This window comes from Coregonus lavaretus (genome assembly GCF_964263955.1).
Source record: "Coregonus lavaretus genome assembly, contig: SUPER_35_unloc_6, whole genome shotgun sequence".
Taxonomy (NCBI): domain Eukaryota; kingdom Metazoa; phylum Chordata; class Actinopteri; order Salmoniformes; family Salmonidae; genus Coregonus; species Coregonus lavaretus.
In genome coordinates, this window is record NW_028167176.1 from 559,486 (window position 1) to 582,571 (window position 23,086).

A 23,086-nucleotide genomic window follows, 5' to 3' on the forward strand; every position below is an offset into this window, starting at 1 on the left:
TTTGCAGATCTTCTCCAAGTCATTAAGGTTTCGAGGCTGACGTTTGGCAACTCTAACCTTCAGCTCCCTCCACTGATTTTCTATGGGATTAAGGTCTGGAGACTGGCTAGGCCACTCCAGGACCTTAATGTGCTTCTTCTTGAGCCACTCCTTTGTTGCATTGGCCGTGTGTTTTGGGTCATTGTCATGCTGGAATACCCATCCACGACCCATTTTCAATGCCCTGGCTGAGGGAAGGAGGTTCTCACCCAGGATTTGACGGTACATGGCCCCGTCCATCGTCCCTTTGATGCGGTGAAGTTGTCCTATCCCCTTAGCAGAAAAACACCCCCAAAGCATAATGTTTCCAGCTCCATATTTGACGGTGGGGATGGTGTTCTTGGGGTCATAGGCAGCATTCCTCCTCCTCCAAACACGGCGAGTTGAGTTGATGCCAAAGAGCTCGATTTTGTTCTCATCTGACCACAATACTTTCACCCAGTTCTCCTCTGAATCATTCAGATGTTCATTGGCAAACTTCAGACGGGCCTGTATATGTGCTTTCTTGAGCAGGGGGACCTTGCGGGCGCTGCAGGATTTCAGTCCTTCACGGCGTAGTGTGTTACCAATTGTTTTCTTGGTGACTATGGTCCCAGCTGCCTTGAGATCATTGACAAGATCCTCCCGTGTAGTTCTGGGCTGATTCCTCACCGTTCTCATGATCATTGCAACTCCACGAGGTGAGATCTTGCATGGAGCCCCAGGCCGAGGGAGATTGACAGTTATTTTGTGTTTCTTCCATTTGCGAATAATCGCACCAACTGTTGTCACCTTCTCACCAAGCTGCTTGGCGATGGTCTTGTAGCCCATTCCAGCCTTGTGTAGGTCTACAATCTTGTTACTGACATCCTTGGAGAGCTTTTTGGTCTTGGCCATGGTGGAGAGTTTGGAATCTGATTGATTGATTGCTTCTGTGGACAGGTGTCTTTTATACAGGTAACAAACTGAGATTAGGAGCACTCCCTTTAAGAGTGTGCTCCTAATCTCAGCTCGTTACCTGTATAAAAGACACCTGGGAGCCAGAAATCTTTCTGATTAGAGGGGGTCAAATACTTATTTCCCTCATTAAAATTCAAATCAATTTATAACATTTTGGAAATTGCGGTTTTCTGGATTTTGTTGTTGTTATTCTATCTCTCACTGTTCAAATAAACCTACCATTAAAATTATAGACTGATAATTTCTTTCAGTGGGCAAATGTACAAAATCAGCAGGGGATCAAATACTTTTTTCCCTCACTGTATAAGGAAATCAGTCAATTGAAATAAATGCATTAGGCCCTAATCTATGGATTTCACAAGACTGGGAAAACAGAAATGCATTTTTTTATATTTTAATTAGGGGCGTGGGTCAGAGAACCAGTCAGTATCTGCTGTGACCACCATTTGCCTAATGCAGCGCAACACATCTCCTTCGCATAGAGTTGATCAAGGTATTGATTGTGTCTGGAATTTTGTTTGAAGTTGCTTGATATTGGCGGGAACTGGAAGACGCTGTCGTACACATCAATCTAGAGCATCCCAAACATGCTCAATGGGTTACATGTCTGGTGAGTATGCAGACCATGGAAGAACTGGGACATTTTCAGCTTCCAGGAATTGTGTACAGATTCTTGCGACATGGGGCTGTGCCATCTGGCAGGTGCAGATGAAACCGGGATTCATCTGTGAAGAGCACACTTTTCCAGCGTGCCAGTGGCCATCAAAGGTGAGCATTTGCCCACTGAAGTCGGTTACGAGCACGCAGATGAGCTTCCCTGAGACAGTTTCTAACAGTTTGTGCAGAAATTATTCGGTTGTGCAAACCCGCAGTTGAATCAGCTGTCCAGGTGGCTGGTCTCAGACGATCCCGCAGGTGAAGAAGCCGAATGTGGAGGTCCTGGGCTGGCCTGGTTACACGTGGTCTGCGGTTGTGAGGCCGGTTGGACGTACTGCCAAATTCTCTAAAACGACGTTGGAGGCGGCTTATGGTATGGTAGCGAAATGAACATTAAATTCTCTGGCAACAGCTCTGGTGGACATTCCTGCAGTCAGCATGCCAATTGCACACTCCCTCGAAACTTGAGACATCTGTGGCATTGTGTTGTGTGACACAACTGCACATTTAGAGTTGTCCTTTCATTTTTAGTTTTGAGACTACTAACCCTTAGCCTTCTCTTTGATGTAGTAGTCTCAAAACTAACTGAAGCACCCCACTGAGAATGCAATCTGACTCTGAACAATGTAACGGTAGAAATATTTTTTAAAAATCTGAATATAGAAATGATAAATAGCCAATGGGGTTTCTTATTGTCCTGAGTAATAGCTAAACAACTACACTGAACAAAAATATAAACGTGTTGGTTTCATGAGCGGAAATAAAATATCCCAGAAATGTTCAATACGCACAAAAAGCTTTTTTTATAAGATTTTGTGCACAAATTTGTTTAACTGAAGGAATTTATTTATTCATTTTAGTAGCGGCTACAATATGATACAGCAGAAGGTGGCAATTTTGGAAGTTGTGGTTCTCTGTAGCTCAATTGGTAGAGCATGGCGCTTGTAACGCCAGTGTAGTGGGTTCGCCGGGACCACCCATACGTAAAAATGTATGCGCACATGACTGTAAGTCGCTTTGGATAAAAGCGTCTGCTAAATGGCATATTATTATAACATAAGTCGTGTGTAACCAACCTTTTATTTTGAAAAGCCAACCTTTATTCTAAAAAACGATCCAGGAAATAGCGTAACAACAACAAACAAAAGAGATGTGTGTGAAACATACCGTCTATGGTGTGAACTGTGTAGTCTCAAGACGTTGACTACACTGCAATGCAAATTACTATAACATAAGTGTTTAACATAGACATAGTGCCAAGGACATGACCGATACCGTTGCCTTTCATGCTCAGCTAGCCTCCATCATTGAGGTTTTGGCGAATGCAGCCGTTGCCGAAATCTGCAAACTTGTAGATGACGGCCATGCTGCCTTACGTTTGGAAATTTCCCATAGCCAGAAAGAAATCGATAACCTGCGGAGGAAGCTGCTTTTGACAAAGTTCCAGAATTCTAGACGGAGCGCAGAGAGATTCGGAGCCCTGCGACGCACAGTTCACAGACGAGTGGACACCGATCATGTTGCCCGGGAAAGAGAGAGCTTCGTAGGAAAGCCAACAGGCAGACTTGGATATTGTAGGTTTTTTACCTTATTTTAAAACGTTCAAAATAATTGTTAATGTAGAATATATAACGTTCATGAAGGGTTCTCTTTTCAGGTGCAGTGGAAAATCGTTTTGCCTACAGTGAAAGAGGCAACTGTATGCAGGTTGTCACCAACTGGACAGACCAGGATGGGGTCATGCAGGTCAGCTGTCATGGACATGGTCAAATAATTATTTGTGTTCACATATTTCAAATGGTGGTGGGATTTTTATTTTTATTTTACCCTTATTTTACCAGGTAAGTTGACTGAGAACACATGCTCATGTACAGCAAGGACCTGGGGTATAGTTACATGGGAAAGGAGGCGGGGTGAATGAGGTATGAGGGCCAGATTGGGAATTTAGCCAGGACACCAGGGTTAACACCCCTACTCTTATGATAAGTGCCATGGGATCTTTAGTGACCAAAGAGAGTCAGGACACCCTTTAAAGACCCATCTGAAAGACTGCATTTTACACAGGGAAATTCCCCCAATCATTGTTTTCCCATATTTAAAATGGTGTTGGGGATATTTTTTCTTATAAAATGTTTCTGATGAATGCACAAAACAGATAGGAGATATGCAAGAGGCACCTCTTATCAAATTGGAGAACTTTGATACCAGCAGAACAGAAGGTATGTTTATGCAACTTAACAAATCTATCCAATTTACACTTTGTTAAGTAAAGCCTTTATTGCGGTATTTGATTAACTTCTTAGTCATTACCCATAATTAATAAACAAGGCAAAGAAGAATCAGTCTCCACTACAGGAAGCTGATGTTGTGCTCTACTTTGCCCCATTTCAGAGATTGTCCAACCGGTCAGTGAAAAGATTGTTGTGGCAGAACCAGGTTCTTCATCATCTACTGAAACCACAGACCTTCTGGACCAGCAGGGCAACAGACACAGAGCTCCAGACACCACACTCAATATAGAACCTGAAAACCAGACGTTCCAGCATCCAGCATCACAATACAACAGAGCAAGACAGGACCATCAGGTTGCTGAGTGTGTCACCTTGGAAACTGACCATCAACCCATAGCATACAGCCTGTCCCAATGGACAGAGAACCAAGAGACTGACAACCGAACTGTGAATGCTCCTCACAATGCAGGGCCAGTCTCCAAGAGGCTGTCTGAACATCCAGAGAGGAGAGGGGCACCTGGTAACTCTGGGGTCTGCATGTCTGCTTTGGGCTCTCTGGACTGGGTGTCTGATGTGGTGCTGGTGGACTCGGTTCCTATTAAAGTGGAGGCAGATATGAGTTCAGAATGGAGCATAATGGGTCAAGAGGTGACATCTGGAGAGGTCTGTTCAGAGGGCAGGCAGCTTGTGGACAACCGAGGAAGAGGGGGAATAGAGTCTGGACAGACAAAGTGTCCCACTGACACTCAAAACACAGAGCAAGGGACAACTGTAGGATCAAGATACAAGTTGCCAGATTTCAACGGACTGTCCACCCCAATCAGCTTTTCATCCCCAAGGGTTACTCTCCAACAGGTTCCACAAAGAGGGAAGCAAGCCCCCTTCCCGAATTTCAACAGAGGCTCCACTTCTTCATCAAAAGGCATAGAAAAGCAGACGCAACAGCTGACGTCTCACTCCACCGAGAGGCAGCTCCGGTGCACTCTCTGCGGAAAACTTTTCCACCAGCCGGCGCACCTGCGGAGTCACATGCGGGTCCATACTGGGGAGAAACCGTTCGGCTGCAGCCACTGCACCAAGCGCTTCTCCCACAGCCACCAGCTGAAGATGCATGAGAGGGTGCACACTGGAGAGAAACCGTTTCAATGTGTCTACTGCGGGAAGTGCTTCACCCAGTCTGGCCACATGAAGAAGCACCTCCTCGTCCACACTGGCAGCAGGCCACAGGACGTTGGGCTGTCCTGAGTGTTCCAGGGTGATGTTTCCCCTAGGTACAGATCTAGGATCAGCTTCCTCTCCCCCAATCCTAACCTTATACATTTTTTTCCACTAATGGTTAAGTTATGATGTGAAGATTTTAAACATGACATTTTAGTCAGTCAGCAGAAGCTCTTATCCATAGCGACTTACACGAGCAATAGGGGTTAAGTGCTTTGCTCAAGGCACACCAACAGATTTTTCAGCTTGGTCGGCTCATGGATTCGAACCTGCGACCTTTCGGTTACTGGCGCAACGCTACCTGCCACTAGGCTACATCCTTATGAATTTGTATTCGTGCAGTGGTGAACCGAAGTACAATAATTAAGACTTAATTTCCATTAACCTGTCAACAAGATGGATTCCCTATCAGACTGATAGGCTGTAAAGATGTAAAGGGAATTAATATCGGTGAAAGAACAGTAATTAAGAATTCAGGAAGCTCTGGACAGGTGCCTGGCGAGCAAGGCCTGTTGGTGGTCGAGAGATCGTTGTTCGGCTCATCTCGTACCTGGACGCAGAGAAGAGGAGGAGGAAGGCTCAGGGTTCCCGGACGCCAGCGCACTCCTGGCCCTTGAAACGGACCTGGCGACCCAGCAGTTGCAAGGAGAGAGAGTGCTGACTGAATGGTAGACTGTCAATGGTTGCGTTTATACAGGGTTTAATATGGTTGGATTTGTAGAGAGGTCAATAAAGCCATCTTGATACCCCTTTACCTTTCCCATCATATTCTGCATAGGAAAACCCTTGTCTATTCACAGTTGCAATGAGTTTTTGAGTCCCAGAATTAGAATTCATAGAATTAGAACCCATTCAATCAGAATTCTCTGGTTTATTCCTTTCCATTCTGACTATGTTTTTAGTAGGCTAAACAGGTTAGGATGTGCACCAGCACTCTAGACCCAAGCTACTCACTCACCTCTTCTTTATTCCCAGAATCCCCACAGGTACCATGGTCTGGGGAAACCTCATCTCCTGGAGGTAAATACAGTACCTGTAGATTTATCTCCCCTAAAACAGGCAGAACATCACCTTCCTGATATCAGCATTTGAAACCGCTCACACTGTTTTTGATTCTCCGTTCATGATTCTACTGATAATAACGTTTAGATTACCATTCATATAATAAATATACTTTTATATAATGATTATTCCTCACGACACTAGAACCCTTTTTAATGTAATGCATAGAAGGGTCCTTTGGAGGAACGATTATTGACATATATTTGACATTTGTATCTTAAAGCATAATTGAGAAGTAATTATTTGAAGTTAGAATATTTGTGACATTTTGGCCTTACCCAGGCCTCCTTTAAGACCCATGTTTCATTTGTAGGTGCTACAAAGCAACATTTGGTGTCCTATACAACTGTACCCCACTTAATAAAATAAAAACAGTTGCATTATCACAAAACGTACACTACATGACCAAAAGTATTTGGACACCTGCTCATCGAACATCTCATTCCACAATCATTTGCATTAATATGGAGTTGGTCCACCCTTTGCTGCTATAACAGGCTTTCCACTAGATGTTGGAACATTGCTGCTGGGACTTGCTTCCATTTAGCCACAAGAGCATTAGTGAGGTCGGGCCATTATGCCTGGCTCGCAGTTAGTGTTCCAATTCATCCCAAAGGTGTTGAATGGGGTTGAGGTCAGGGCTCTGCAGGCCAGTCAAGTTCTTCCACACCGATCTCGACATACCATTTCTGTATGGACCTTGATATGTGCACGGAGGCATTTTCATGCTGAAACAGGAAAGGGCCTTCCCCAAACTGTTGCCACAAAGTTGGAAGCACAGAATCGTCTAGAATGTCATTGTATGCTGTAGCATTAAGATTTCCCTACACAGGAACTAAGGGGCCAAGCCCGAACCATGAAAAACAGCCCCATACCATTATTCCTCCTCCAGCAAACTTTACAGTTAGCACTATGCATTCGGGCAGGTAGCGTTCTCCTGGCATCCGCCAAACCCAGATTAGTCCGTCGGACTGCCAAATGGTGAGGCGTGATTCATCACTCCAAGAACGCGTTTCCACTGCTCCAGAGTCCAATGGCGGCGAGCTTTACACCACTCCAGCCGACTCTTGGCATTGCGCATGGTGATCTTAGGCTTGTGTGCGGCTGCTCGGCCATGCAAACCCATTTCATGAAGCTCCCGACAAACAGTTATTGTGCTGACGTTGCTTCCAAAGGCAGTTTGGAACTCTGTAGTGAGTGATGCCCTTGAGCAAGGCACTTAACCCTAATTGCTCCTGTAAGTCGCTCTGGATAAGAGCGTCTGCTAAATGACTAAAATGTAAATGTAAATGTAAGGACAGAGGATTTTTACGCACTAAGCGCTTCAGCACTCGGCGGTCCCATTCTGTGAGCTTGTGTGGCCTACCACTTCGCAGCAGTTGTTGCTCCTAGACTGTTTCCACTTCACAATAACAGCACTTACAGTTGACTGGGGCAGCTCAAGCAGGGCAGAAATTTGACAAACGGACTTGTTGGAAAGGTGGCATCCTATGACGGTGCCACATTGAAAGTCACTGAGCTCTTCAGTAAGGCCACTTTACCGCCAATGTTTGTCAATGGAGATTGCATGGCTGTGTGCTCATTTGTATACACCTGTCAGCAACTGGTGTGGCGGAAATAGCCGAATCCACTAATTTGAAGGGGTGTCCACATATTTTTCTATATATAGTGTATTATTTTCTGTGTTTATAGGCTATAAAGGCCTGGGGAAGTTGTGTTATTCAAATAAAACAAGATAGTTAGAGGCGAACGTTAGGCAACTTGGTGAATTTGCAAGGCATGCAAGACAAGACATTGCGAGATGCAGATTACCTAAATGTATGAGCACGCTTCTGCCTTGTTCCTCTCTCCTTCGCGCTGGCCTGCCTGCTCTGCCTACTCTAGCTAAGAGACAATGATGCTAGTGTGTGTTCAGTCTTTGGTCTGTTGCGTGTAGAATATCCTAGCCTGTTCATGGCACAGATTGCTTCGGGCCAGTCTTGCAATCACGGGGTAGCCTACTCTTCGTTTTTGCCTCCTGAAATTACAGGAGGCTACCGGTAGCCTGTATCGATTACACTTTTCAGACATAATGCTATGTGACCCCTTGAAAGCGCCTCGGCTACGTCATGTTTGTTTGTCTGTCTGTTAGGGTAGGGTAGGTACTATACTACGGTTTTTTGAATGCTGACACAAATCCTTATCTGGTGATATGAACGGACATGTTACTTGTCTGTAAAGAAATGCCATTATGCCGCTTCTGAAGCGGGACTAAAATCCATCACTAGGCAACCAGAACTATCCATCAAATAATTGCTGCCTGCGTGTAGACCACTCTCTCCTAAACAAGTACTTTAAAGTTGGTTAAATACCGCATTTTACCAAGACCAGTGGCGATTTTAGCATGTAAATCTTGGATGGGCAAACATTTATTTTTTATGCATGCAAACAATACATTAATTGTACTATAACAGTGACAAACGGTTAAACAGTTCATTCAGCCTAATTTAATGCCTTTAAAAAAAACATAGCTGATATGGCTGACTTGCTTAAACAAATGTGGTCTCTACTGACAATTGAGATGTACAAACTATGGCATAAGGGGATGACGAGCGGATGAGAGGCAATCCGTAATTTTGATTAAGACAATGAGCGAGCTAGGATGGATGTAGTCAATGTAACTATTTGTTCAGCACTTGAAAAATGTACAGCGACAATTTAGAACATGGGCCGTTCTTACAGTATTCTCCCTGTACACCAAGTCAGAACCGTAGGATAAATAAAGGGGCCATATAAGCAGACAATGAAAGCTCTTACAATATTCGATGATTACATTTCTCTAAAACAGGCTATAGGCTACATGTGCACCACCAAGTCAGAACAGAAGGCTAAATTATGAGGGGGAAAGGGACCAAATTAGTAGGGTGAGGCACATGGGCTACTAACAGCTTACTACGCAACATACACTTATTATTATTTTGTTAGCTACAGTATACATACAGTGGGGGGAAAAATTATTTAGTTAGCCACCAATTGTGCAAGTTCTCCCACTTAAAAAGATGAGAGAGGCCTGTAATTTTCATCATAGGTACACGTCAACTATGACAGACAAATTGAGGGGAAAAAATCCAGAAATTCACATTGTAGGATTTTTAATGAATTTATTTGCAAATTATGGTGGAAAATAAGTATTTGGTCACCTACAAACAAGCAAGATTTCTGGCTCTCACAGACCTGTAATTTCTTCTTTAAGAGGCTCCTCTGTCCTCCACTCGTTACCTGTATTAATGGCACCTGTTTGAACTTGTTATCAGTATAAAAGACACCTGTCCACAACCTCAAACAGTCACACTCCAAACTCCACTATGGCCAAGACCAAAGAGCTGTCAAAGGACACCAGAAACAAAATTGTAGACCTGCACCAGGCTGGGAAGTCTGAATCTGCAATAGGTAAGCAGCTTGGTTTGAAAAAATCAACTGTGGGAGCAATTATTAGGAAATGGAAGACATACAAGACCACTGATAATCTCCCTCGATCTGGGGCTCCACGCAAGATTACACCCCGTGGGGTCAAAATGATCACAAGAATGGTGAGCAAAAATCCCAGAACCACACGGGGGGACCTAGTGAATGACCTGCAGAGAGCTGGGACCAAAGTAACAAAGCCTACCATCAGTAACACACTACGCCGCCAGGGACTCAAATCCTGCAGTGCCAGACGTGTCCCCCTGCTTAAGCCAGTACATGTCCAGGCCCGTCTGAAGTTTGCTAGAGTGCATTTGGATGATCCAGAAGAGGATTGGGAGAATGTCATATGGTCAGATGAAACCAAAATATAACTTTTTGGTAAAAACTCAACTCGTCGTGTTTGGAGGACAAAGAATGCTGAGTTGCATCCAAAGAACACCATACCTACTGTGAAGCATGGGGGTGGAAACATCATGCTTTGGGGCTGTTTTTCTGCAAAGGGACCAGGACGACTGATCCATGTAAAGGAAAGAATGAATGGGGCCATGTATCGTGAGATGTTGAGTGAAAACCTCCTTCCATCAGTAAGGGCATTGAAGATGAAACGTGGCTGGGTCTTTCAGCATGACAATGATCCCAAACACACCGCCCGGGCAACGAAGGAGTGGCTTCGTAAGAAGCATTTCAAGGTCCTGGAGTGGTCTAGCCAGTCTCCAGATCTCAACCCCATAGAAAATCTTTGGAGGGAGTTGAAAGTCCGTGTTGCCCAGCGACAGCCACAAAACATCACTGCTCTAGAGGAGATCTGCATGGAGGAATGGGCCAAAATACCAGCAACAGTGTGTGAAAACCTTGTGAAGACTTACAGAAAACGTTTGACCTGTGTCATTGCCAACAAAGGGTATATAACATAGTATTGAGAAACTTTTGTTATTGACCAAATACTTATTTTCCACCATAATTTGAAAATAAATTCATAAAAAATCCTACAATGTGATTTTCTGGATTTTGTTTTCTCATTTTGTCTGTCATAGTTGACGTGTACCTATGATGAAAATTACAGGCCTCTCTCATCTTTTTAAGTGGGAGAACTTGCACAATTGGTGGCTGACTAAATACTTTTTTTCCCCACTGTATCTCCCTGGCATATTACATCATTTATGCAGCAGCATACAAGACATTTCTGGACTCACCTTGTTGTGCTGTGCTCACTTGAACAGGAAGGTGGTGCGGCGGTCCTTCTTGTGGGCTCTAGAAAGAGGCCCAGTTGCCTTGAACTCACTGAAGTCTGAGATTTCCCAGTTCCGAGTTTCCAGTTGTTTTGAACACGGCAGAAGTCATGCTGGATTGACAGCATGGCCAATGTATTCAAACTTTTCTGGCCAATGGTATTACCCCCTTTTTCGTGATATCCAATTGGTAGTTACGATATTGTCTCATCGCTGCAACTCACCTACGGACTCAGTGAAGGTCGAGATCCAAGCCACACTGCTTCTTGACACACTGCTCGTTTAACCCGGAAGCCAGCCCCACCGATGTGTCGGAGGAAACACTGTCGAAGTCAGCTTGCAGGCGCCCTGCCCTCCACAAGGAGTCGCTAGAGCACGATGAAACAAGGACATCCCAGACGACGCTGGGCCAGTTGGGCCTCATGGGTCACAGCCTGGGATCGAACCCGGGGCTGCAATGGCACCTTAGCACTCATTGTTGAATTTGCGATTTCCAACTTGTGTAATGTTTATGTCAAATGGCCGATGAGCACCGATAAGTTTTATCTATAATTTCTCTTCACTTCACAACGATTGAAAAGGATTTGCCAGTAGATTAGTGACTTGATGCATGATGATGACTGCTTGTCTAGCTTGCTAGCTAAGATTTTGAAAGTATGATGTTGACATGATCAGTCCAATCAAAGATCTAATGTGATTTGTCGTAATTCTATCTGTGGCCAATGACCTTGAGCCTTCTTGGATGTGCACTTTTAATGTAAGTCTATGGCAGCACCCAAAGGGCTTGATTTTTTTTGCTCTACCTGTAGATTTTGCAGTGAGGTGTCCCCATGAGTGACATAACACTGATCCAATCACAGTACAACTAGAGAACATTACCAACCCATACGCTCCGTATTTTCAGCTGGCTGCCCCACCACCACAGAAAGCACTGAGCTAGGCTGAAACACCTGCACTTTGGAGCTGCCTTAGTCAATAAAGCAAAAAAGAGACCATGTTTGTATGCGGCTTTATTAAATCAATGATTTTTACATTTTTTACATTTTCAAACTGGTATGTGACACGTATTAATGCCAAAATAATATGCAAAACAGCCCAAAAAAATAAAGTATTTTTATTTATTTGTTGCTAAACATCATGCGTCATTCAGGGCAGGTGGGGAAGAGCCGAACCTGTTTTGAGCCCCACCTGCCCTGAATGACGCATCGCCACTGACCAAGACATTTAGTATAAATAAAAGGCATCTAGCTACCATACAATACACTGCATAATAAACAACACAGCAGCACATCAATCAGCAACGTTTATTGTTGTCAGTGGGGAAAATACCCAACATTTTACACCGGAGCAGAATTATACTATCTGTAAAGGTACCGACCTGATGCAGAATTGTTTTTAAATGGCAGAAAAGTTATCAATTGTAGCTATCAACATGTTACTGTATCTGTGTTCTATGTCTGTAAACGGTTGCGGTAGATATAACTTCATTGCCCGGCCCTAGCGATCATACATGGATAATAGGACCAATATTCTTCATTGTAAATTGACGTGGAATTTTAAGATTTGTTCTTATTGTTTTAACAGAAAAACTATATAAAAATGGCTGTTTAAACATTAAGCGAAATTGTCCATTTGTCACATCCCTAATTGATCCTGTTCTTTGTTTCTTTTCCAGAGATTTAATCCTGAACCCAAGTAGTTACTGAAATGAGGAGAAGCCAGAACATTGTGATTACAGGTTACTGTGAATGATGACATAAACCATTATTTATATATAAAGTTGAAGTCGAAGTTTAAACTCAGTTTTTCACAATTCCTGACATTTAATACTAGTAAAAATGCCCTGTCTTTGGTCAGTTAGGATCACCACTTAATTTTAAGAATGTGAAATGTCAGAATAATAGTAGAGAGTGATTTATTTCAGCTTTTATTTCTTTCATCACATTCCCAGTGGGTCAGCAGTTTACATACACTAATTTAGTATTTGGTAGCATTGCCTTTAAATTGTTTAACTTGCCCCGTGTAGCTCAGTTGGTAGAGCATGGTGCTTGCAACGCCAGAGTTGTGGGTTCGATTCCCATGGGGGGCCAGTATGAAAATGTATGCACTCACTAACTGTAAGTCGCTCTGGATAAGAGCGTCTGCTAAATGATTAAAATGTTTTTAAAAATGTAATTTGGGTCAAACGTTTCGGGTAGCCTTCCACAAGCTTCCCACAATAAGTTGGGTGAATTTTGGCCCACTCCTCCTGACAGAGCTGGTGTAACTGAGTCAGGTTTGTAGGCCTCCTTGTTCGCACACGCTTTTTCAGTTCTGCCCACAAATGTTCTATAGGATTGAGGTCAGGGCTTTGTGATGGCCACTCCAATACCTTGACTTTGTTGTCCTTAAGCCATTTTGCCACAACTTTGGAAGTATGCTTGGGGTCATTGTCCATTTGGAAGACCCATTTGCGAGCAAGCTTTAACTTCCTGACTGATGTCTTGAGATGTTGCTTCAATATATCCACATAATTTTCCTTCCTCATGATGCCATCTATTTTGTGAAGTGCACCAGTCCCTCCTGCAGCAAAGCATCCCCACAGCATGATGCTGCCACCCCTGTGCTTCACGGTTGGGATGGTGTTCTTCAGCTTGTAAGCCACACCCTTTTTCCTCCAAACATAATGATGGTCATTATGGCCAAACAGTTATATTTTTGTTTCATCAGACCAGAGGACATTTCTCCAAAAAGTACGATCTTTGTCCCCATGTGCAGTTGCAAACCGTAGTCTGTATAATTTTTTATTTTATTTACAATATTCTAACTTATTATAAAAACAAAAGGCAAAATGTTATTTAGTTGTTTAGCTATTACTCAGGACTATCTGAAATCCAATTGGCTATTTATCCATTCTATATTCAGATTTCTTAAATCTTTCTACTGTTATATTATTCAGAGTCAGAGTGCATTCTCAGTGTGGTGCTTAAGTTAGTTTCGAGACTACTAACCCTTAGCCTTCTCTTTGATGTACTTACTTTTAACTGAAGGAATTTATTCCTTTTAAATTCAGGTTGTATGCTGATAATGTATTTTTGTACTTGAACCAAATAGTAAAATAATCATATTTGGAGGACAAAGATTTGATTTAATTCACTTAATTGAAAGTAAAAGGCAGATTTTGTTTTAAACATTTGATTCCTTTTTAGTAGCTTCAATATGATACAGCAGCAGGTAGCAATGTTGGAACTAACACAAGTCGTGTGTGTGTGTGTGTGTGTGTGTAACCAATCTTTATTTTGAAATCACACCTTTATTTTGAAAAACTATCCACAAAGTAGCAGACATTTTTTGTTTCCGGAACAAAAACAAACAAAAAAGAGAACATGCGAGAAGCTAGCCACAATAAGGATTAGCCGCAATGGTGGAATTTGCGGTTCGCCTTCAAAATAAAACTTCCCCATTCACTGATTCAAACGGATACAAGCGGAATCATGCCTTGGGTGCGTTTGTAAATTCCCTCTGGCTATCTACTCCGATTTCAGAGAACTCTCGTTTGAGTGTGGCAGAGCTCAGAATAACTAAGTTTACGAGCGCGCAACACCAGTTGAATATGACGGGTGTCAGTAAAGGTTGGCAAAAAACGGAATTCAATTGTTGCAAGCAGCACAGTTAGTCACTAATGCTCTAGATAACACGAAAACAGCCTAACTAGCTCTTCTAGGGCAAGTAAAATGGTCAGAGTGAGGTGTTCTCTCATTTGTGTCTGGAAGTAGCTAGCAAACTAGCCAACTTTAGCCAGTTAGCTTTGGCGCTTGACTGCAGTTGTGAGGTCAGAACGCTCAGATCAACCCTACTCCTCAGCCAGAGCGAAACGCTCTGAATTTAAGAACGGACAAACTGACAACACTTTGAATTTACGAATGGAGGCAATTTACAAACGCCCCCCCTTATTTTGACTAGATCATTCAAACAAGGTTGGAATATTATATAAATCATTTGGTTATTTTGATACAAAAAAAGTACAAAAAACAGTTGAAATCCCATTGTGGATGTATTAGATTGTTGAGTGTAGGTCTTTCGGAGCATGCAGTTGCATGGTTTGCTAACTATCTGTCTGATAGAACTCAGTGCACTCAATTTGATGGGCTTATGTCTGTTAAATTGTCTGTCCTGAATGGTGTGCCCCAGGGCTCTGTACTTGGTCCTCTCTTATTCACTATTTATATTAATGATTTAGACAAAAATGTCCAAAATGCACAACTTCATTTTTATGCTGATGATACTGTTATTTACTGTTGTGCCTCATCTCTTACAAAAGCTTTCCAGAACTTGCAAACTGCTTTTTATACTGTTCAACATACCTTGTGTCAATTGAAGCTTATCCTCAACACTGACAAAACTAAACTAATGGTGTTTTCTAATGCAAGAAATAGACCTATGAACCTTTCACCTGTTATTACCTGTCAGGGCAAGGAGATTGAGGTTGTAACCTCATATAAATATCTTGGAATTCTAATTGATGACGGCCTCTCTTTTAAATTGCATATTCAACAACTTACAAAAAAATTGAAGCTGAAATTGGGATTTTATTTTAGGAATAAGGCCTGTTTTTCTTTTGAAGCCAGAAGGAGGCTAGTATCAGCTACATTTATGCCTTTACTAGATTATGGGGATATTTTATATATGAATGCTTCCGCTCAGTGTTTGAGATCAATTGACACTCTTTATCATGGTACTTTGAGATTTATTTTAAACTGCAAAACCCTTACGCACCACTGTACTTTGTATACCAGGGTTGGCTGGCCTTCTCTAGTCACTCGTAGGCTCAGTCACTGGTATACTTTTATTTACAAAGCCATTTTGGGTTTACTACCTTTTTATTTGGGCATTTTTATTGTTCAGAAATGTGGTGGGTACTCTCTTCGTTCACTGGACTTTATCCTGCTAACTGTTCCAAATGTCAGAACTGAATTTGGTAAAAGGTCTTTTATGTACTCTGCGCCATCGTCTTGGAACACCTTACAAAATAATTTTAAACTGGAAGAACTTGTCCCGATTGGTGTTTTTAAATCTCTGATGAAGGATTTTGAGGCTGATTCCCTGACCTGTCAATGTTTTTAATTTGCTGTTTTTGATATTGTTATACTCTTGTGAATTCATGAATGGTTTTTTACTAGATTACTTGTAGTTTTTCATGTTGTCTGTCTGTAATTTTTTGTAATGACTTGGTGCTGCCTATCTTGGCCAGGACGCTCTTGAAAAAGAGATTTTAAATCTCAATGAGCCCTTCCTGGTTAAATAAAGGTTAAATAAAAATAAATAAATAAAATTAGACTAGAATTGCATTGGGGGCATACTTATATGCACTGTACAGCCTTACCTATGGATCTTGGGTCCATGAAATGGGTTATCAGCATGGGTTATCAGCCTACTCAGTTACACCAACAAATTACAATTCTGAAGAGTTCACACAGATATTAGCGTTGTAGTTTATATTGTGGGACTCTGAAACCACTCTGAAAATAGCCACATTAAGCTCTGAGTAGGCTGATACCCTATTGCAATATGTATGTTCAATACCCACAATAGGCGGAATAGTGAGCTGATTTCCCACAATTAAAATACCCTAATATGAGCTACGATGCTAATATGTGTAAACTCTGAAGTATTGTAATCTGTGGGTGTCACCGAGTAGGCTGTTACCCCATTTCATGGACCCAAGATCCATAGATAAGGCTGTACAGTGCAATGTAAGTATGCCCCTAATGCAATTCTAAAGTCTAATACATCCACAGTGCGATTTAAACTAACTTTTTTTGTGTGGAATTAACCAATTATTTTTGTTACATTTATATAACATTCCGAAATTCTTTAGCATTATCTAGTCAAAATATGTCATGATTCCAATATTTGTAACCATTTGAATCACTTCCATTAGCGGACATTTATTTTGAAAGCGAACATTAAATTCCACTATTGTGGATAATCCTTATTGTGTCTGGCTTCACAGGTAAAAATATATATATGTGTGAAGCATACCGTGTGAACTGTGAGGACGTTGACTGAACAATGCAATGCAAATGACTATAACATAAGTGTTTAACATAGACATAGTGCCAAGGACATGACCGATACCGTCGCCTTTCATGCTCAGCTAGCCTCCATCATTGAGGTTTTGGCGAATGCAGCCGTTGCCGAAATCTGCAAACTTGTAGATGACGGCCATGCTGCCTTACGTTTGGAAATTTCCCATAGCCAGAAAGAAATCAATAACCTGCGGAGAAAGCTGATGTTGACAAAATACCAGAGTTCTCAACAGAGCGCAGATAGATATGGAGCCCTGCGACGCACAGTTCACAGGCGCGTGGACACCGATCATGTTGCCCGGGGAAGAGAGAGCTTCGTAGGAAAGTCAACAGGCAGACTTGGATATTGTAGGTTTTTTACCATATTTCAACACATGGGTCATGTAGAATATATAATGTTTATGAGGGTTTCTGTTTTCTGGTGCAGTGGAGAATCGTTTTGCCGACAGTGAAGGGGGCATCTTAACGCAGGATGTCACCATCTGGAGAGACTCAGGATGCACAGCAACAGACCAGGATGGGGGCATGCAGGTCAGTTGTCATAGACCTGGTCAAATTGATTATTTGTTTTTTTCATATTTCAAATGGTGGTGGGGATATTTTTCTAATAAAATGTTTCTGATGAATACAAAACAGATGGCAGATATGCAGGAGTTACCTCTTATCAAAATGGAGAACCTTGACACCAGCAGAACAGAAGGTATTTTTGTGCAACTTATCAAATCTATGCAATTTACACTTTATGTTGAGTAAAGCCGTCAAGGTTTATTACAGTATTTGATTAACTTCTTGGTCATAACCCATAATTCATAAACAAGGCAAAGAAGAATCAGTCTCCACTACAGGAAGCTGATGTTGTGCTTTACTTTGCCCCATTTCAGAGATTGTCCAACCGGTCAGTGAGAGCAGTGAGAAGATCGTTGTGGCAGAACCAGGTGCTTCGTCATCTATTGAAACCACAGACCTTCTGGACCAGCAGGGCAACAGACACAGAGCTCCAGACACCACACTCAATATAGAACCTGAAAACCAGACGTTCCAGCATCCAGCATCACCATACAACAAAGCAAGACAGGACCATCGGGTTGCTGACTGTGTTACCTGGGAAACTGACCATCAACCCATAGCATACAGCCTGTCCCAATGGACAGAGAAGCAAGAGACTGACAACCGAACTGTGAATGCTCCTCACAATGCAGGGCCAGACTCCAAGAGGCTGTCTGAACATCCAGAGAGGAGAGGGGCACCTGGTAACTCTGGGGTCTGCATGTCTACTTTGGGCTCTCTGGACTGGGTGTCTGATGTGGTGCTGGTGGACTCGGTTCCCATTAAAGTGGAGGCAGATATGAGTTCAGAATGGACGGGTCAAGAGGTGACATCTGGAGAGGTCTGTTCAGAGGGCAGGCAGCTTGTGGACAACAGAGGAAGAGGGGGAATGGAGTCTGGACAGACAAAGTGTCCCACTGACACTCAAAACACAGAGCAAGGGACAACTGTAGGATCAAGATCCAAGATGCCAGATTTCAATGGACTGTCCTCCCCAAACAGCTTTTCATCCCCAAGGGTTACTCTCCAACAGGTTCCCCAAAGAGGGAAGCCAGCTCCCTTCTTGAATTTCAACATAAGCTCCACTTCTTCATCGAAAGGCGTAGAAAAGCAGCCGCAACAGCTAACGTCTTGTTCGCCCAAGAGGCAGCTCCGGTGCACTCTTTGCGGAAAGCCCTTCCCCCAGCCGGCGCACCTGCGGAGGCACATGCGGGTCCATACGGGGGAGAAACCGTTCGGCTGCAGCCACTGCACCAAGCGCTTCTCCCACAGCCACCAGCTGAAGATGCATGAGAGGGTGCACACTGGAGAGAAACCGTTTCAATGTGTCTACTGTGGGAAGTCCTTCACCCAGTCTGGCCACATGAAGAAGCACCTCCTCGTCCACACTGGCAGCAGGCCACAGGATGTTGGGCTGCCCTGAGTGTTCCAGGGTGAAGTTTCCCCTAGGTACAGATCTAGGATCAGCTTCCTCTCCCCCAATCTTATCCTTAACCATTAGTGGGAAAAAATGCTACACTGACCCAACATCAGCATCTCGAGGCAACTTCACACTACTCCACTCGGCATAATGATAGGCAGGGCCAGGAGTTTTTCCTCACCACGTGACCAGACCAGGGAAAAACTCCTGTCCCTAGTTGTAAGAGGAATGGCTCCACACTACTGACGTTTTCTTATAAAAACAGTGTTTTTTTTAACAGTTTGGATGGTTTCCCTCTGTGTGTAGTGGTTGGGAATTCAGTTCAACTGGCTTGATGCTTGGTCCAGAGTGGACTGATAATGTATAAGTTATTACAGATGAAGATTTTAAACATCCTCATGAATTTGTATTGGTGCAGTGGTGAACCAAATAGCAGTAATTAAGAATTCAGGAAGTTCTGGACAGGTGCCTGGGTGAACAAGACCTGTTGGTTGTCGAGAGATCGTTGCTCGGCTCATCTCCTACATGGATGCAGGAAAGAGGATGTAGGTTCAGGAAGGAGGAAGGCGCAGGGAAGAGCGCAATGATGACTGTCACTTTCTGGACATCAACATGGCAGAAGAGCAAAGTGACAGGTACCTGGACACCAGCACAGTCCTGGCCCTGGAAACGGACATGGCGACCTAGCAGGTGCAAAGCGAGAGAGTGCTGACTGGAATGGTAGGCTGTCAATGGTTGGGTTTATACAGGGCTTTATTGAACTATCTTGATACCCCTTTACCCTTTCCATCATATTCAGCGTAGGAAAACACTTGTCTATTCACATGCCAGTTTCAATTAGTTTTTGAGTCCCAGAATTACAATTCATAGAATTAGAACCCATTCCATCAGAATTCTCTGGTTTATTCCTTTCCATTCTGACTATGTTTTTAGTAGGCTAAACAGGTTAGGATGTGCACCAGCACTGTAGACCTGGGGTCTTCAACCTTTTCTTTCCAATGGACCCTGCCCAGGCAAACCGGCCACCCAGGGACCCCCATCATATGTTAGCAAAACATTTTTTACATGTTTTGTCTTATCATCAGGTGAATGGCAAGGAAAAGTAGTGAACATTTTAAAATAAATATATTTGATATATTATAATTGGAAGTATAAACTCTAACATAGCCTATTAGATAGAAAGGTAACTCCAAACACATTTTCACTAATAGCAGCTGTTTAGCTGGTTAAACAAAGGTTAGCCATGTGTTGGCAAAAATGAAGTTATGAAAGCTTACCAGCAGCCTGTGGCACTTGTGAGTGGTATTTGCGGGTGCTTTTTCAAAGCTTGTGTCAGATACTCCAGTGAGTATAATTAGCTCCAATGAGTGTAATTTGCTCAATATTAGGAGGTGAGAAATAAAGTTGACGTCATTAGAAAGAAGATTCTCCTCTTTTCTACTGTAGGTATGTGTAGATGTTGCTAGCGGTATTATTTTTAAAAAAATTCAATACCCCTAGGTGGCGCGGACCCCCAGTTGAATACACCAGCACTCTAGACCTAAGCCACTCACTCACCTCTTCTTTATTCCCAGAATCCCCACAGGTACCATGGTCTGGGGAAACCTCATCTCCTGGAGGTAAATACAGTACCTGTAGATTTATCTCCCCTAGAACAGGCAGAACATCACCTTCCTGCTTTCATAATATCAGATTTGAAACCACTCAGTCATTGTTTATGATTCTCCATACATGATGCTACTGAAAAGAATGCTTAGATTAACATTCATATAATAGACTAATACAGTTGAGGACAAATATATTGTATACAGTGGGGGGAAAAAGTATTTAGTCAGCCACCAATTGTGCAAGTTCTCCCACTTAAAAAAATGTGTAATATTCATCATAGGTACACGTCAACTATGACAGACAAATTGAGAATTTTTTTCTCCAGAAAATCACATTGTAAGATTTTTTATGAATTTATTTGCAAATTATGGTGGAAAATAAGTATTTGGTCACCTACAAACAAGCAAGATTTCTGGCTCTCACAGACCTGTAACTTCTTCTTTAAGAGGCTCCTCTGTCCTCCACTCGTTACCTGTATTAATGGCACCTGTTTGAACTTGTTATCAGTATAAAAGACACCTGTCCACAACCTCAAACAGTCACACTCCAAACTCCACTATGGCCAAGACCAAAGAGCTGTCAAAGGACACCAGAAACAAAATTGTAGACCTGCACCAGGCTGGGAAGACTGAATCTGCAATAGGTAAGCAGCTTGGTTTGAAGAAATCAACTGTGGGAGCAATTATTAGGAAATGGAAGACATACAAGACCACTGATAATCTCCCTCGATCTGGGGCTCCACGCAAGATCTCACCCCGTGGGGTCAAAATGATCACAAGAACGGTGAGCAAAAATCCCAGAACCACACGGGGGGACCACCTAGTGAATGACCTGCAGAGAGCTGGTACCAAAGTAACAAAGCCTACCATCAGTAACACACTACGCCGCCAGGGACTCAAATCCTGCAGTACAAGACGTGTCCCCCTGCTTAAGCCAGTACATGTCCAGGCCCGTCTGAAGTTTACTAGAGTGCATTTGGATGATCCAGAAGAGGATTGGGAGAATGTCATATGGTCAGATGAAACCAAAATATAACTTTTTGGTAAAAACTCAACTCGTCGTGTTTGGAGGACAAAGAATGCTGAGTTGCATCCAAAGAACACCATACCTACTGTGAAGCATGGGGGTGGAAACATCATGCTTTGGGGCTATTTTTCTGCAAAGGGACCAGGACGACTGATCTGTGTAAAGGAAAGAATGAATGGGGCCATGTATCGTGAGATTTTGAGTGAAAACCTCCTTCCATCAGCAAGGGCATTGAAGATTAAACGTGGCTGGGTCTTTCAGCATGACAATGATCCCAAACACACCACCCGGGCAACGAAGGAATGGCTTCGTAAGAAGCGTTTCAAGGTCCTGGAGTGGCCTAGCCAGTCTCCAGATCTCAACCCCATAGAAAATCTTTGGAGGGAGTTGAAAGTCCGTGTTGCCCAGCGACAGCCCCAAAACATCACTGCTCTAGATGGAGATCTGCATGGAGGAATGGGCCAAAATACCAACAACAGTGTGTGAAAACCTTGTGAAGACTTACAGAAAACGTTTGACCTGTGTCATTGCCAACAAAGGGTATATAACAAAGTATTGAGAAACTTTTGTTATTGACCAAATACTTATTTTCCACCATAATTTGCAAATAAATTCATTACAAATCCTACAATGTGATTTTCTGGAGAAAAAAAATCTCATTTTGTCTGTCATAGTTGACGTGTACCTATGATGAAAATTACAGGCCTCTCTCATCTTTTTAAGTGGGAGAACTTGCACAATTGGTGGCTGACTAAATACTTTTTTCCCCCACTGTATACACTGAGTGGACAAAACATTAAGACCACCTTCCTAATATTGAGTTGCACCCCCCCTTTGCCATCAGAACAGCCTCAATTCGTCGGGGCATGGACTCTACAAGGTGTGAAAAGCATCCAAACAGTCGTGGGTGAACAGGGAGTACAGCAGAGGGCTGAGAACACACCCCTGGGGGGGCCCTGTGTTAAGAGTCAGTGTGGAGGAAGTGTTGTTGCCAATCTTTACAGCCTGTGGTCTGCCCGTCAGGAAGTCCAGGATCCAGTGGCAGAGGGTGGTGTCCAGACCTGAGCTTGGTGTCCAGCTTGGAGGGAACAATAGTGTTGAATGCTGAACTGTAGTCAATTAACAGAATTCTCACGTAGGTTTTCCTCTTGTCCAGATGTGTTACGGCCATTTGAATAGTAATGGAAATGGCATCTTCCTTGGATCTGTTGGGAGTGGTAGGCAGATTGGAGTGGGTGCAGTGTACCTATGATGTTAAAGTGTTAACCTAAAGTGTTACAGCTCACGCGCTATTGAAAAAGGCCTTCTTCAATTGCGCAAGGGACAACGATTCAGGCTGATGAATACATTTCACAGATCCCCATCTGCCAACTTCACCACCTAAACTCACTCCACAACGACCCCAGTGGTTGAACCAGCACAACTGTAGATCTGAGTCCAGTGGCACCTTTGTGGGCTCCCGAGTGGCTTAGCGGTCTGAGGCACTGCATCTCAGTGCTTGAGGCGTCATTACAGACCCCCTGGTTCGATTCCAGGCTGTATCACAACCGGCCGTGATTGGGAGTCCCATAGGGCGGCGCACAATTGGCCCAGCGT

General features: G+C 43.1%; 2 protein-coding genes across 3 annotated transcripts; both read left to right on the forward strand.

The window, feature by feature from the left end:
* Nucleotides 1–2,774: 2,774 nt before the first annotated feature.
* On the forward strand, nucleotides 2,775–5,968 carry LOC311110446 (uncharacterized protein). The gene is made up of 4 exons (XM_084188994.1): nucleotides 2,775–3,209; nucleotides 3,293–3,381; nucleotides 3,791–3,854; nucleotides 4,027–5,968. Exons 1-4 carry the CDS (start codon nucleotides 2,900–2,902, stop codon nucleotides 5,109–5,111), a joined length of 1,548 nt encoding a protein of 515 aa, XP_084045120.1. The 5' UTR covers nucleotides 2,775–2,899; the 3' UTR covers nucleotides 5,112–5,968.
* Nucleotides 5,969–16,928: 10,960 nt separating this feature from the next.
* On the forward strand, nucleotides 16,929–18,879 carry LOC311110447 (uncharacterized protein; the record flags this gene model as incomplete). 2 transcript variants are annotated; one of them, XM_084188995.1, is made up of 4 exons in its annotated part: nucleotides 16,929–17,223; nucleotides 17,318–17,421; nucleotides 17,527–17,590; nucleotides 17,772–18,879. In XM_084188995.1, the coding sequence occupies 4 exons, from the start codon at nucleotides 16,929–16,931 to the stop codon at nucleotides 18,857–18,859; spliced, it is 1,551 nt and encodes a 516-aa protein (XP_084045121.1). In that variant the 3' UTR covers nucleotides 18,860–18,879. The 2 variants fall into 2 exon arrangements, 1 of the variants encoding a protein (XP_084045121.1); XR_014610705.1 differs by lacking the exons at nucleotides 17,527–17,590; nucleotides 17,772–18,879 and having other exon boundaries at nucleotides 17,152–17,238; nucleotides 17,318–17,407.
* Nucleotides 18,880–23,086: the final 4,207 nt, after the last annotated feature.

Coding starts and splice junctions, on each gene's coding strand:
- LOC311110446 (XM_084188994.1), top strand. CDS start 2,900: ATGACCGATACCGTTGCCTTTCATGCTCAGCTAGCCTCCATCATTGAG. Junction 3,210..3,292: donor AACAGGCAGACTTGGATATT/GTAGGTTTTTTA, acceptor TTCTCTTTTCAG/GTGCAGTGGAAAATCGTTTT. Junction 3,382..3,790: donor ACCAGGATGGGGTCATGCAG/GTCAGCTGTCAT, acceptor TGCACAAAACAG/ATAGGAGATATGCAAGAGGC.